At 45.2% G+C, this 15197-nt stretch overlaps 1 protein-coding gene across 1 annotated transcript; it reads left to right on the top strand.

Annotated features, from left to right (window-relative positions):
* Window positions 1–6925: 6925 nt before the first annotated feature.
* On the top strand, window positions 6926–11382 carry LOC110949799 (uncharacterized; the record flags this gene model as incomplete). The annotated part of the gene is made up of 1 exon (XM_051952999.1): window positions 6926–11382. A coding segment is annotated over one exon (3735 nt), but the record flags the coding sequence as incomplete, so codon positions are not given.
* Between the last annotated feature and the right edge of the window lie 3815 nt (window positions 11383–15197).

A 15197-nucleotide genomic window follows, 5' to 3' on the forward strand; every position in this document is an offset into this window, starting at 1 on the left:
CCGCCTGTCCATCTCTCGCTCCATTTTCCCATCACTCGTGAACAAGATCCCGAGATACTTGAATTCCTTCACTTGGGGAATCAACTCCCCCCCAACCCGGAGGGAGCAATCCACCGGTTTCTGGCAGAGAACCATGGTCTCGGACTTGGAGGTGCTGATCCGCATCCCTGCCGCTTCACACTTGGCTGCAGACCGCTCCAGTGCGTGCTGAAGGTCACGGTCTGAGGATGCCAATAAAACCACATCATCCACAAAAAGCAGAGATGCGATCCTGAAGCTCCCAAACCGAACACCCACCCCATCATGACTGCGCCTTGAAATCCTGTCCATGAAAACCACAAACAGGATTGGAGACAAGGGGCAGCCCTGGCGGAGTCCAACACCCACTGGAAACATGTCTGACTTAGTGCCGAGTATGCGGACACAGCTCTCACTTTGGTCGTACAGGGACCGAATGGCTCGTAGCAAGGAGCCCGGGACCCCATACTCCCGCAGTGCCACCCACAAAGCCCCTAGGGGGACACGGTCATACGCCTTCTCCAGATCTACAAAACACATGTATACTGGCAGGTCATACTCCCATGACCCCCTCAGCAGCTCCACAAGGGTAAAGAGCTGGTCCGCTGTTCCACGACCGGGACGGACTCCGCATTGCTCCTCCTGAATGCGAGGTTCGACTATTGGTTGGATCCTCCCTTCCAGCACCCTAGAGTAAACTTTCCCGGGGAGGCTGAGAAGTGTGATACAGGGGTAGTTGGCACACACTCTCCTGTCCCCCTTTTTGAAAATAGGGACCACCACCCCGGTCTGCCACTCCACAGGTATTGTACCCAATGCCCACGCAACACTGTATAGACGTGTCGACCAAGACAGTCCAACAATGTCCAGAGCCTTCAGCATCTCAGGGCGAATCTCGTCCACACCTGGCGCCTTGCCACCGAGGAGCTTCTTAACTACCTCGGTGACCTCTGCCACGGATACGGACGAAGATCCCCCCGAGTCTTCAGGCTCTGCCTCCTCCATAGAGGATGTGTTTACCGGGTTCAGGAGTTCCTCGAAGTGCTCTTTCCACCGCTCGATGATATCCCCAGTACGGGTCAACAGTTCTCCACCCCGACTGTGCACAGCCTGAGCGAAGCCCTGCCTCCCCTTCCTGAGGCGTCGAAGGGTTTGCCAGAACTTCCCCGAGGCCGACCGAAAGTCCTTCTCCATGGCCTCCCCGAACTCCTCCCACACCCGAGTTTTAGCTTCCACAACCGCCACAGCTGCCGCCCTTTTGGCCAACTGGTACCTGTCAGCTGCTTCGGGAGACCCCCGAGCCAACCAGGCTCGAAAAGTCTCCTTTTTCAGCCTGACGGCCTCCCTCACCATTGGTGTCCACCAGCGGGTCTTTGGATTGCCGCCACGACAGGCACCAGTGACCTTCAGACCACAGCTCCTAGCAGCTGCTTCTGCAATGGAGGCTTTGAACATAGACCACTCAGAATCCATATCCCCAACCTCCCCCGGGATGCAGGAGAAACTCTTCCAGAGGTGGGAGTCGAAAACCCTACGGACAGGGTCCTCCACCAGACGTTCCCAGTTCACCTGCACTACACGTTTGGGTTTACCAGGTCTGTCCGGCAGTCTTCCCGCCATCGGATCCAACTCACCACCAGGTGGTGATCAATTGACAGCTCTGCACCTCTCTTCACCCGAGTGTCCAAGACATACGGCCGCAGGTGTGACGATACGAGTATAAAGTCGATCATCGACCTTTGGCCTAAGGTGCTCTGGTACATCATCATCATCATCATCATCATCCTTTCCACCCAATGGTGTGTAGGGCAGCAACAAAGTTCCTCCACTTCTGCCTGTCCTGGGCCAGCCTTGTCAATGAACTCCAAGAGTGCTGCATGGCCTCCATCTCACCCTCTACTGTTCTTCTCCATGTTGTTCTTGGTCTTCCTCTCTTTCTTTTGCCATCTGGGGTCCAGTGCAGTGCTGTTCTTGTGATTGACTGTGGGTCTTTACGGAGTGTGTGTCCAATCCATTTCCATCATCGCCTTGTGATGATGGTGCCCATGTCTTGTTGTTGGCATTTCCTTAGCAGTTCTTCATTGGAGATCTTTTTGGGCCAAAATATTCTTTGAATTCGCCGGAGACATGTGGTATGGAAGGATCGAAGCTTGGAAAGATCTGCTTCCGTCATTCTCCAGCATTCTGCTCCATACAGCAGTGTTGATACAACGCAGCTCTGGTATAGTTTCAGCTTGGTGTTTGTGTTGTACTGTGTTGATCTCCAGACGTTGTTCATTCCCCTAAACACACTCCTTGCCTTGCTTAGTTTGCTGTGGATGTCTTCTTTTGTGTCGCCCTCGGGTTTGATGATGCTTCCCAAGTATGTAAAGCTATCTGCTTGTCGTAGATCTTCTCCGTTTACCTGAACGGGGGCTGGTCTGATCGCATTCAGTGTCATTGTCTCTGTCTTCTTGGTGCTGATGCGGAGCCCTATCTGCTGTCCATATGTCTGCAGTCTGGTGGTCTTCTCCTGCATGTGTTGGTGTGTATGGGACAGCAGTGTCAAATCATCGGCAAAATCCAGATCGTCGAGAGTGGAGAACAGGCTCCAGCGGATTCCCTGAGGGGAGTCCTCGGTTGTCTTTCTCATGACCCAGTCAATGGCTAAGTTGAAGAGAACTGCTGACATCACACATCCCTGCCGGACGCCGTTTTTAACATCAAAAAAGGTGTCACTGTGTCCAACCGAGCATCTGAAGTTGTCGTAGAAGCTCTTGATCAGGTGTACTAACTTGCAGGGGATGCCATAGTTTCGAAGAATCTTCCAAAGGCTTTCTCTATGAATGCTGTCAAAGGCCTTTTCGAAATCTACGAAGTTCACATACAGTTGTCGCTGCCACTCGGTGCACTGCTCTATGATGTTGCGGAGTGCAAAGATCTGGTCTACACATCCTCGGTGCTTCCTGAACCCTGCCTGTTCTTTTCTCAGCTTGTCATCCACAGCATTTGATATTCTTTGAATGATGATCTTGGCCAGAATCTTGCTTGGCACGGACGAAAGGTTCAATTCAATTCAATTCAATTCAATTTTATTTATATAGCGTCAATTACAGTCAAATCGTCTCAAGACGCTTTACAGAACCCGAAGGTTGATCCCTCTCCAGTTGTTGCAGTCACTGAGGGCTCCTTTTTTGGGGATCTTGACAATAACTCCTTTAGTCCAGTCTTCAGGCACTTCCTCACCTGCCCATATTGCTGTGAAAAGGGGCTGCAGGATGGTGGCTGCGAGTTCAGGGTCTGCCTTGAACAGATCGGCATCAAGGTTGTCCTGACCTGGTGACTTTCCACTCTTGAGGGTCTTTATGGCAGTCACTGTCTCCTCTTTTGTTGGCGGCTCGATGTTTATGTTCAAGTCTTCTTCAGCTTCCAGGATGTCAGCTGTTTCCTCAGGTGATGGTTGGTTGAGAACTTCCTGGAAGTGTTCAGCCCATCTGTCTTCTTGTTCTTTCTCTTTTGTCAGCAGTTTTCCTTGCTTGTCCTTGATTGGGCCCCCTGCACTCCCTTTGAACTTTCCACACACTTGCTTGGTGATCTTGTATAGCCTCCCTTGTTCTCCTCGGGCTGCTGCCTCTTGCGCCTCAGCTGCCAGATGTTCCATAGCCTCTCTCTTGTCACGGCGTGCAAGTGTCTTCACTTTCTTGTTGGCGTCTCTGCAGATCTGTTCGTCTCTCTCTCTCAGTCTAGGGGACTTAGTCTGCAGCATCTTTTTCTTGATCTCTCTTCTTTCTTCAATAGCATCCCGGGTTTCCTGTTGCATCCATTCTTTCTTGATTTTAGTCTTTCGATGTCCTATCTCTTTCTTGCTACTTTCGGTGTACAGTGCAGCAACTTGCTTCCAGGATGTATCCACATTGGTGTCTTCTTGCTGATCTTGGATGTTCTGCAGGATCTGAAATCAATTCCGAAGATCACTGACAAAGGCGGCCTTCACGTTGTTGTCTTTCAGACGCTGGGTGTCAAATCACGCCTGGGTGGCTTGCCTGGATTCGATTTTTGTTAAGCTTGGTCTTCACCAGATGATGGTCACTGCTGACGTCTGCACTACGCTTGATCTTCACGTCTAGCAGGGAGCGTTGCCACATACCGTTGATCATCAAGTGGTCAATCTGGTTCCTGTCTCTTCCATTTGGCGAGTTCCAGGTCAGCTTGTGGATGTCACGGTGTGTGAAAAGGGTCCCTCCTATCGCCAAGTTGTTCATGGCACAAAACTCCACCAATCTCTCACCATTGTCGTTCCTGGTTCCAACCCCATGCTTTCCCATTACTCTCTCATAGTCGGTGTTGTCTTTCCCGACCTTTGCGTTGAGATCTCCCATGATGATAATCTGGTGGTGTCTTGGGGTCTTCTCCAATTCTGTTTGCAGCTGGCTGTAAAAATCATCCTTGTCTTGTTCGCTACTGTCGTTGGTAGGTGCGTAGCACTGGATGATGCTGATGTTGATATGCTTTCCTTTCAATCTTATGCTCATCAATCTGTTGTTTATTGGCTTCCATTCCATCAAGCTTCGCTCTACACCTTTCCTGAGAATGATGGCAACTCCCTCGTGGTGTAGGTCATCATTTCTACCAGAGTAGAGGACAGTTTCTCCGGTGGTTGTTTTCAACTTCCCAGATCCAGTCCATCTGCTCTCACTCACTCCGAGGACATGGAGGTTGAAACGTCTCATCTCCGATGTTACCTGTGCCAGTTTGCCCGTTTCATACATTGATCTTACGTTCCAGTGTCCTAGTCTGATCTTGGTCTTGGTGGTGTTTAGGTCCTCCCTTATCCTCCTGGTAGCGTCCTTTCTGCTTTGGCCACCAGCACTCATACAAGTCTCAAAAGACTCAGAAGGCCCCTCACACGCTGATGTATAAGTGTTCTCTGTTGCTGTTTCCGTAACATTGCATTTTTACGGGACAGGGTTATTAACCCTGTGCCCAACCGCCAACCTGGAGGACCAGCCCCCAACCTGGAGGACCAGGCTTTTTTCTGTTGGGGTTTGCTTCCCCTACGTGCAACAGGTAGTACCAGTTTAGCACGGTTGACTGGTAGCAGGTAACCCTGACCTGACTGGGGTGCTCTGGTAGCAAGTACACTTATGAGCAACCTTATGCTCGAACATGGTGTTTGTTATGGACAATCTCTGACTAGCACAGAAGTCCAATAACAAAACACCACTCGGGTTCAGATCGGGCAGGCCGTTCCTCCCAATCACCCCCCTGCAGGTTTCTCCATCATTGCCCACGTGAGCGTTGAAGTCTCCCAGGAGAACTATGGAATCCCTGGGCGGTACCCCTTCCAGGACACCACCCAGAGACTCCAAGAAGGCCGAATACTCTGAACTGCTGTTCGGCGCATAAGCACAGACAACAGTCAGAGTTTTCCCCTCTGCAACACGAAGTCACAGAGAGGCGACCCTCTCGTTCTCCGGGGAGAACACCAACAAAGCGGCGCTCAGCCGGGGGCTTGTGAGCATCCCCACACCCGCCCGGCGCCTCTCACTTTGGGCAACTCCGGAGTAGGAGAGAGTCCAACCCCTCTCCAGGATTCTGGTTCCAGAACCCTTGCTGTGCGTGGAGGTGAGCCCAACTATATCTAGCCGGTATCGCTCCACCTCCCGCACCAGCTCAGGTTCCTTCCCCGCCAGTGAGGTGATGTTCCATGTCACCAGAGCTAGTCTACACCACCAGGGGGCGGCACGCCCAGGCACCCGCTCCTGCCTACTGCCCGGTGAACATAGCACCCGACCCCGACTTGCCGCCCTGTAGGTGGTGGGCCTACTGGGCAGTGGCCCCGTGTTACTTCTTCGGACTGTGCCCGACCGAGCCCCACAGGACCCCAAGGCTCGGCCACCAAACGCTCTTCTACGATCCCCCCCCTCCCAGGCCCGGCTCCAGGGGAAGGCTCCGGTTTCCCTAACCCGGGCGAGGTAGCGGCTTTACCATTTTCTGTTTTCATCGAGGTCTTCTGAATCGCTCTTAGTCTGGTCTCTCACCCAGGACCAGTTTGCCTTGGGAGACCCTACCAGGGGCTTATGTCCCGGACAACATAGCTCCCAGGATCACCGAGGCACACAAACCCCTCCACTGCGATAAGGTGGTGATTCGACAGGGGGTGATTAACATCATGAAAAGTGTAAGACTGTAAGTGTCAAACATTCACACTGAAGCTTGTTGCTGCTTAACCGAGTGACAGACAGTGATCATTTCATGCTTCTATCATCTGATGAAATAATAATTATCCGAAAAAATTAAGCAAATCAGTGAACAAGCTCTGAGTTGGTTTTACAGCAGCTGTCATTAGATAAAAACATGAATGTTTGTAGGTTTAATGATGAGTATAAACATAGTTTGTCAATTTAGCAGGTTGACAACGGCTTTACTGCACAAATGAACACATCAGAAGTGTTTATGACGTAAATGATTCACGATCAGTCCTAACGCTGTGACTGTTGTCCATCATGATGAGAAATGCTGCTGCTTCCTTTGGAACACCACGGTCCAAGAAGTTGGATCCTGAATGTCCATCCTCCGGCTCTGCAGACAAACCCAACTCACATGAACTTCCTGTAGTCTTAATGACGCCTCCCCTGGTCTCTACAGTGTTAAAAACTCAGAGGCTCCATCTGGTGGAACAACCAGGAACTACAGCTGATCTACAATACATTTTCAGACATCATTCTCATCCTTTTCTCATCTTGATCCTTCAGAACGAGCTGAACAAAGTCAATAATGTAATAATAGGAATATTATAGGTAAATTCACTAAAATGTCTGTAAATGTTTGATTTCACATTTGAGATTCTGAAACTTTAAACAGGAAACAGAAATTTTAAAGGGACTCCACCAAATGTTCTTTCCACGAGCACATTGTGTGTTTTTGATGTAAAACCACCTTGAAGCTTGATTTTGTCTCCTTATCTTTTACAGGAATAACTCTGTGGGACCGTGATGATCTGAAGAAACATCTTGGAGAGAGACCGCAGTCACATAATGATTTTGAAGTAGTTGCATCTGAATCAATTGAGGACAAATCTTCAGCACTAAATGTTAACACATCACTGAAGGCAAGTTTCTTGGGTGGACTGGTTGAAGTTTCTGGATCTGCCAATTACCTCAATGACAGTAAGTCTTCCAGAAATCAGACCAGAGTAACACTGAAGTACAAGGCAACCACAAAGATGCAGGAGCTGTCCATGGATCATCTTGGAAGAGGCAATGTGAAGCATCAGTATATAACTGATGAAGACTTAGCAACACATGTGGTTACAGGTATCCTTTATGGGGCACAAGCCTTCTTTGTGTTTGACCGTGAGGTGTCTGAAAACGAAAATCATCAAGACATTCAGGGAGACATGAAAGCGATGATCAAAAAAATCCCCTGCCTTTCAATCGATGGTGATGGTTCCCTGAAAATGAAAGACAAGGACAAAAAAAATCTTGATAAATTCTCCTGCAGATTCATTGGAGACTTCTGCCTTCAGAAAACTCCTACATCCTTTCAGGAAGCAGTAGAAGTCTACCAAAGCCTGCCAACATTACTGGGAGCCAACGGAGAAAAGGCTGTACCAGTGAAGGTCTGGTTGTTGCCACTGACTAGTTTAGATTCTTCTGCTGCCAAACTGGTCTGTCAGATAAGTATAAGACTAGTTCAAGAAGCACAGAGAGTCCTGGAGGACTTCAGTGAGCTGGAAATGAGGTCCAATGATGCTCTGAGATCCCCCACTGTACAGCAGTTCCCACAGATTGGAGAAAAGATGAAAGATTTGAAAGAGATGTGCTCCGAGTTCAAGCTGGAATTCCAACGAACCTTAGCAAAGAAACTTCCATCAATCCGAGGAGGAGGAGAAGAAGAGGCTGAGCTGGCAGAGATCCTGAAGAAGAGACATTCTTCACCTTTCAACAGCAAAAACCTGAACTGCTGGATGGACTGTAAAGGGAGAGAAATCTCCATTCTCAAATCCTTCACCAAAATAATGAAAAACACCAAGACCATCTCATCTGAAGCTGGTCTAGATGAAGAACTTTTCAGTGCAAAGCATGCTGTGTGTTTTGTGTTCACCTCACTGGGAAGTGATGAACCATACCTCTCAGCTTTATCAAACTACTTAAAAGGAACAATCAAACCAGAAGAAGTTCAAGATCCAAGGACTCACAATATAGAGAAAGAACAATGGTACCGTTCCAAAGAAACAACAGATGAAATGAGGAAAAAAGCAAAACTCTTCAGTGATTTTGCAGAAGCCAACATGGAGAACAAGAACACAAAGTTCCTGATGGTGGGTTTAACAAATGAGACACAGAAAGGTTCAAGCATCTACCTTTATGAAGACGGTTTCTCTGTCAGTGAGAACTTTGAGCCGCCTTCAAAGCCTGAAACTGTGACAGCAGCAGACATAAACCACAACAGTGTGAATCTGAAGGTTTCTCCTCCCAGATTTGGAGCAGAGAACATCACCTCCTACTTTGTGGAGTTCTGTGTCAGAGGAGAGGAGGAATGGAAGCAAAAGAAAGTGCTGAAAGCTGGAGAAGTCACAGTGAGCGATCTGAGTCCAAACACAAAGTACATGTTCAGATGCAGAGCAGTGACCTCAGCAGGCGTCGGGCCGGCCAATGTAGTCAGTGACTCCATTAAAACCTTACCCTGCAGCCCTCCTGGAGAACCTCATGTTGAAGCAAACTCATGTGAGATCTCAGTCAGCTGGAAGAAACCTGCTGAGCTCGGACAGGACGTCCAGATATTGAGCTACATCTTGGAGTTTGCACAAACAGACAATAAGGTGAAAGAAGAAGATCTGCAGTGGAAACAAATGAAGACAACGGCTGAAGAGGCGATCATTTCAGGACTTCAGTCAGAGACAGGATATGCAGTCAGGGTCAGATGTGATTGTGGTGTTGATGGAAAAAGCAGAGAAAGCATCACTGTTAATGTCTCTACAACAACATTCAAACATCTCCCAGAAACAGTCAGACGTACAAGTGAAAGGATGAACTCTGATTCACCATCAGTTTACAAACTGAAACCAGAAGAAGAAGAAGTTGGCACAGACGGCTGCAGGAAGTTTACCTTTGGAAAAGAAAGCAGGAGGGAGAATCGTACAATAATTGTTTGCGGAGGAACTGGAACAGGAAAGTCGACTCTGATCAACGGAATGATCAACTACATCCTGGGTGTCCAATGGGAGGACTCATATCGCTTTAAGTTAGTCCATGAGGATCAGTGGAGATCACAAAGTCACAGCCAGACGTCTGAAGTCACCGTGTACAAAATCAACCACCAGGAGGGATTTCAAATAAATCACTCACTGACCATCATTCACACTCCAGGATTTGGAGATACAAGAGGAATAAAAAGAGACAAACTGATCACAGAGCAGCTATGTAATCTCTTCTCTGCTGACGATGGTGTTGGTCAAATTGATGCTTTGTGTTTTGTAGTTGAGGATACTTTAGCACGACTCACACCAACACAGAAACATGTGTTTGATTCAGTTCTCTTAATGTTTGGCAAAGATGTGACAGAAAACATCCAGATTCTGGTGACGTCTGCAGACGGCCAGCAGCCTCCAGTTCTAGAGGCCATCAAAGCTTCAGGTGTCCCATGTCCTAAAACAGATGACGGACTGCCAGTTCACTTCAAATTCAATAATTCAGCGTTGTTTGTAGACAACAAATCATCTGTGACCAACAACACAGGTAAAGATGAAGATGGAGGCTTTGATCAGATGGTTTGGAACATGGGAACAAAAAGCATCAAAAGGTTCTTTGCTGCTCTGAATGTCATCAAATCTAAAAGCTTGAAACTGACAAAGGAGCTCCTCAAAGAGAGACGACAGCTGGAGGATTCAGTTGAAAGTTTACAGGAGCAGATTAAAACTGGTTTAGCCAAACTGGAAGAGATGATAAAACTATGTGATGAGGTTAAAGGAGACATCGATGAGGACTCTGAGAATGAAGAAGACAGCAGAGACGACTCTGAGAATGAAGAAGACAGCAGAGAGGACTCTGAGAATGAAGAACACAGCAGAGACGACTCTGTGATTGAAGAAGACAGCAGAGCGGACTCTGAGAATGAAGAACACAGCAGAGACGACTCTGTGATTGAAGTGACTGTGATGAAGCCTTACAAAAAGGAGATTTCTGGTCCTGGAAGGTTGATCAACTGTCAGCAGTGTCATGTGACCTGTGGAGCATCCAGTGATCCAGATGAAGGAGATGCTGCTGAGGGATCACATGGATTCTGCTCCAAGTGTCCAGGCAGATGTCACTGGAGTGTCCATTTGTTACAAAAGTACAGATGGGAGTACAAGGGAGAGAAAGAGAGAGCAACAGTGAAAGAGGTGAAAGAAAAGTATTGGAACCCATGTGTTTTATTTAAAGGTCCTGAATACCGATGTGCGAAGGCTGATTTGAAGGACTTGATGAAGCGTTCTGCTGGGTGTTTAGATAAACTAAAAAAGATGTCACTGAGGCCTGATCTTCTGTCAACTGAAGAGTACATCAACCTGCTCATTAAAGGAGAGGAATCAGAGAAACGACCAGGCTGGGAGACACGAGTGAAGGTCCTGGAAGAAGACATGCTGGTGCGGCAAGCCTTTGAGGGCTGTGTTCATTCTTGAGGATGATTCCCAGAGGAAAATCTTACTGCTCAAAATTTGCACTTCTATGGTTTGGGAGACAGTACTGTGACTCTTATTTTAGGCTCATTTTCTCATATTTTTCTGCTAAAATTCACTGGGAGATGTAGGTGAGAAAGGACGAGAACAATTAGCAACAGGAGTCATACTCGAGATTTAAAGGAAATAATTCCCAACTTTGACTAACGGCTCCTTTTGATCTCAGTTGAGCTGCATGTGAAACACACACACAACTGTATAACTGAAAATCTAAACGAAGTGTTGGAGTCAGAATCAGAGTTTGATGATTCAAAGCGTTTGAACCACTAAAAAGTTGTGACATGTAAATCTGTCAGATTGAGCTCTGAGTCTCCGTCATCAATCAAAGCCATCAGATTAGTATCAGTGAACATCCTCTGATCACATTTCCTTCACTTGGATTCTTCCACTGCAGCTGTTGTTCATGTTAGAAATAAAAGTCAGCCTCCAGTTTCCAGCAGAACGTTGCTCACTAAGTAGCTCTGTGATCCTAGAAAACATGATCACATGAAATTCATGGACATTTTTCACACATTTCACTTTTCTGTCAAACTGTTCAGCTGATAATCACTGAAAGATGAAAATGGATGAAAGTGAAAACAACTGAAGAATCTTCACTGGAGGTTTCAGTGTTTTAGACTCCACTGTTTCATCTGATAATCAACAATAAATACGTTTCATCATGACTCCAGTGTTTTTTCTCTTCTTTTTCTTTCTCTGTTCAGGTAAAAACTATCTGCCAGGTTTGTTAGAATCTGTGTTTAAGCTGTGAGAAACTCCACAAGTTTCCAGAAAACAACAAGACTGAATCATCTGCTGCTAAGTTCAAAGTTTACTGTTGACATGATTATTATTTTCTGTAAATAATTGTTGGCTGTAGGGTTTTGATGGTGGTAAACCTCTACAATCTGGATGAACCAAATGCCATCAAAATAATCAGAGCAGCTGACCAGCAAGGAGTTTAGTTATAGAGCTCCACTTTTTATTTCGTTTTCACAAACTAAAGTACAGCTCAGCAAACAAACGGCGACATAAAGGTTGAGTGGATGAGGGCAGATTGAGCAGCAGAGCTTCAGTCTGACCTCCTCCTTCTAACACTCTACACTGATCGCTCACCTGGCCTCTATAGGCTCCTCCCACCTCAGAGACCTGCCCACACTTCTGTTAGAAACACACATCTCTGTAATTTAACATCTTTATAGTTAAAATACACAATGATACAAATGAAAGAAAACACAAAATGAAGCACAGAAATCCTAAACAAAGATCAAACTTTCCCTCTGTCCTCTCTGATCTCTCAGTTCAGCCTCTTCAGGTCAGTGACACCTGCTGGCATCCTGTGGCTGCATCCTCATGTGTTCACTCCATGAAAACACTCCTGAAGTGAATCTCTAGAGAGCACAGGTGAAGTTCTGCTTTCATGTCGTTGCTGATACCTTCCTGGAGATGATTTATGTCTCGTATCTTCACCTGATGGCCTTCAAGCGCCCCAAAGAAAGCGTCAAACATCTTCTAGGGAATCTGAACCATAAAAATATACATTATACATTTTCCTCTGGATGGAAACTTATGGTCCATCCTGTATAATGTGTTCACTACATTTGTCAGAGCAGGAAATAAATGAGAAGAAATGGACAGAGTTAAAAACAACAAGATAAAATGTGTTCACTAAAATCAGTTATTTAGATAAATATTAAACATATTTACAATTATTGATCAAAATTTCTAAAGTTTTCTGTTTTTCTAAAGAAAGTGAGAAAATATTTCTGGTTTATTTACAGACCAGTTCAACAGCTTTGTTACTGTAAAAATTCTTTGTCAGAGACTGAGTACTTAGAAGTAAAACATTGAAGAATAATCAGTGTGTCTGGGTTAGCATGAATTAGACTGAAATGATCTGCTGCAGCTGACAACAAGTGATGTACAGCGTTTTTATCACATCTAAGAGAAACATTCAACACAACTGATCAGAAATGTGAGGACAGAAAATGTGTGAAGAGTTCAGAGCAGTAATTCACTTCTACACTTAACCAGCAGGTGGCAGTATTTCTCAACAGACTGTTTCTGAATCCTTAAAGTAAACTGTGGGTCACTTCTTTATCCTTTAAATGATCTCTGTAAAGGGTCCACATGGTTCAGAAACATCTTAAATGGCTTTTTTTCTTTGTATAAATAACATTTTCTGAACAGTTGAAGGGGAAGAAAGAAATGAGTAAAGAAGTAAAACAGAGAAGTGGTTTTAAGTGACTCAGTTTTTAATTTGTGAAAACTGTCATGAATGTGAAGTTAAAATGAGAATAAATAATGTAGAACCTTTAAATGAAACTAGATGTTAAAGCTGATGGTAAAGACGCAGGAAAATTCATATCAACTGTGAGAAATGAAAGAAATGAAGTTGAACAGCAGAATAAAGATGTTCAATCAGCTCAGTGTGTTTTTCTCTCAGCCTACTGCTGAGTTCTTTGCTACTTTAACATCGTCAATACAGATCATTTCTTGCACGTGTTGACTGAAGGAGCCTCAATGTTTCCACAGTAACTTCATCACTTCTCTGCTCTGTCTCTTGGTTTATCTGCAGTAGAACAGCATTTAGCAGAGCCTGTTGCAGCACAGCTACTGGAAACCAGTAAAGTTTAAGCTTCCTGTAGAGTCTCAGACCTCCAGTAGCTCTGGGAGTGAGTGGGCCGCTGTTTGGATGATCACATCCAAATGTAGAAAGATACACACCAGCACTGCCTCAAACAACTATTTCTCTATCAGTGGATCTATTATGGATTTCACAGATTAGTTGATTCATCTAAAAGATTATTTTATTACTAAAAAGCAAATAAACCTTTAATTTATTTTTCCAAAGTGTATGTCCTTGTATAAAGCAGGACAGAATGAAATGAAAACAAAAGTTTGTATTTTAAAGTTTTTAAAGAGTTTTTCAGTTTTCTTGTTGTCGAGGTAAACAGGAAAGTTAAACATGATGAAAATAAATAAAAAGGAGGGTTTATTATTTAAGTTAGAGGTGTAACTCCAACAGAAATTTTCTATTAAACCTTTAACAAAGTGAGAAAGTTTAGTCTACAGAATAATTTACATATATATCAATAAAACTTCTTATATTAAAAATTTTATGTGAATGTTCTTAAAGATTTTTAAAATGTCTTTGTTTCCATCAAGAAATGTTCAAAGGTTTCCTAAAAATGTTGAAGATGTGGACACCAGAAGTTTCACTGTGATTTTTTAAATTTTTTATTTTTCTACATTTTCAGACTTTAAAACAGGTCAGTTTGACCCACAGTTAATATTACTGTTTACTCACTGAATCACTTTAAATCATTTTATATCAGTGTGCCTTGAAATGTGTAAATACTGTCTGTTAACCTTTAATACATTTAGTTTTGCTACAGATTTTAAATTAGAACTGTTTTGTTTCTAGTTTTGTAGAGCAATTTTTTATTGTATACACTAATCTATCTATCTATCTATCTGTCTATCTGTCTATCTATCTGTCTGTCTGTCTGTCTGTCTGTCTGTCTATCTGTCTATCTATCTATCTATCTATCCATCCATCCATCCATCCATCCATCCATCCATCCATCCATCCATCCATCCATCTATCTATCCATCCATCCATCCATCCATCTATCTATCTATCTATCTATCTATCTATCTATCTATCTATCTATCTATCTATCTATCCATCCATCTATCTATCTATCTATCTGTGGGTGGAGGTGTGTTGAGGTAGAGCGATAGAGGGTGTTCAAACTTTTGTTTTCTTTTGTATTTGTCACTTTGTTTTCTGAATGTTCATTGTTTGAATTATTTGGTGAAACTTTGGGTTAACAGTTTAGTGTTTTTGGCGTTTTTTGGTGTGTTTGGTGCCTCGTGGTGGGGATGGCGTCCTCTGAGACGCCATCGCCGCCGGCTTCCCTGAGCCACGGTGTGAGGCTGGTGCCGCCACCGGCCTCCGCCGTGGAGCAGGTTCTGCTGGCGGTAGGAGACCAGGTGGGTCACGGGAACATTTCTTATGCTTCCCGTATGAACAAGGCTGTCGTCGTTTTTTTTAAGCATCAGAGCTTTGTGACAACTCTGATAGAGAACGGATTAACCCTCGACGAGGAGTTTATTCAAGTTTCTCCTCTGGCCGTGCCGTCTACGCGGATCACAGTATCTGGCGTCCCTCCATTCATTCAGAACGAAGCGCTGGAGAAGGAGCTAAGGCGTTTTGGTAAGTTTGCCAGTGGGTTTCGTACTGTTGCGTTGGGGTGTAAAGACGTTAAGTTGAAGCATGTTCAGTCACTGCGGAGACAGGTTTTTATGTTTTTGGACTCTCCGTCACAAACACTGGATGTGTCCTTCCGTGTAAAACATGAAGAAGGCTTCTACATGGTTTATGCTAGCTCAGGAAATATGAAGTGTTTTGAGTGTGGGGACGTGGGCCATAAACGTGTTGCCTGTCCACACAGACAGCAAACGGTGAGACCGGCTGGGGGTGACGGCGGGGAGG

Source organism: Acanthochromis polyacanthus, chromosome 9, assembly GCF_021347895.1.
Source record: "Acanthochromis polyacanthus isolate Apoly-LR-REF ecotype Palm Island chromosome 9, KAUST_Apoly_ChrSc, whole genome shotgun sequence".
Lineage (NCBI taxonomy): Eukaryota > Metazoa > Chordata > Actinopteri > Pomacentridae > Acanthochromis > Acanthochromis polyacanthus.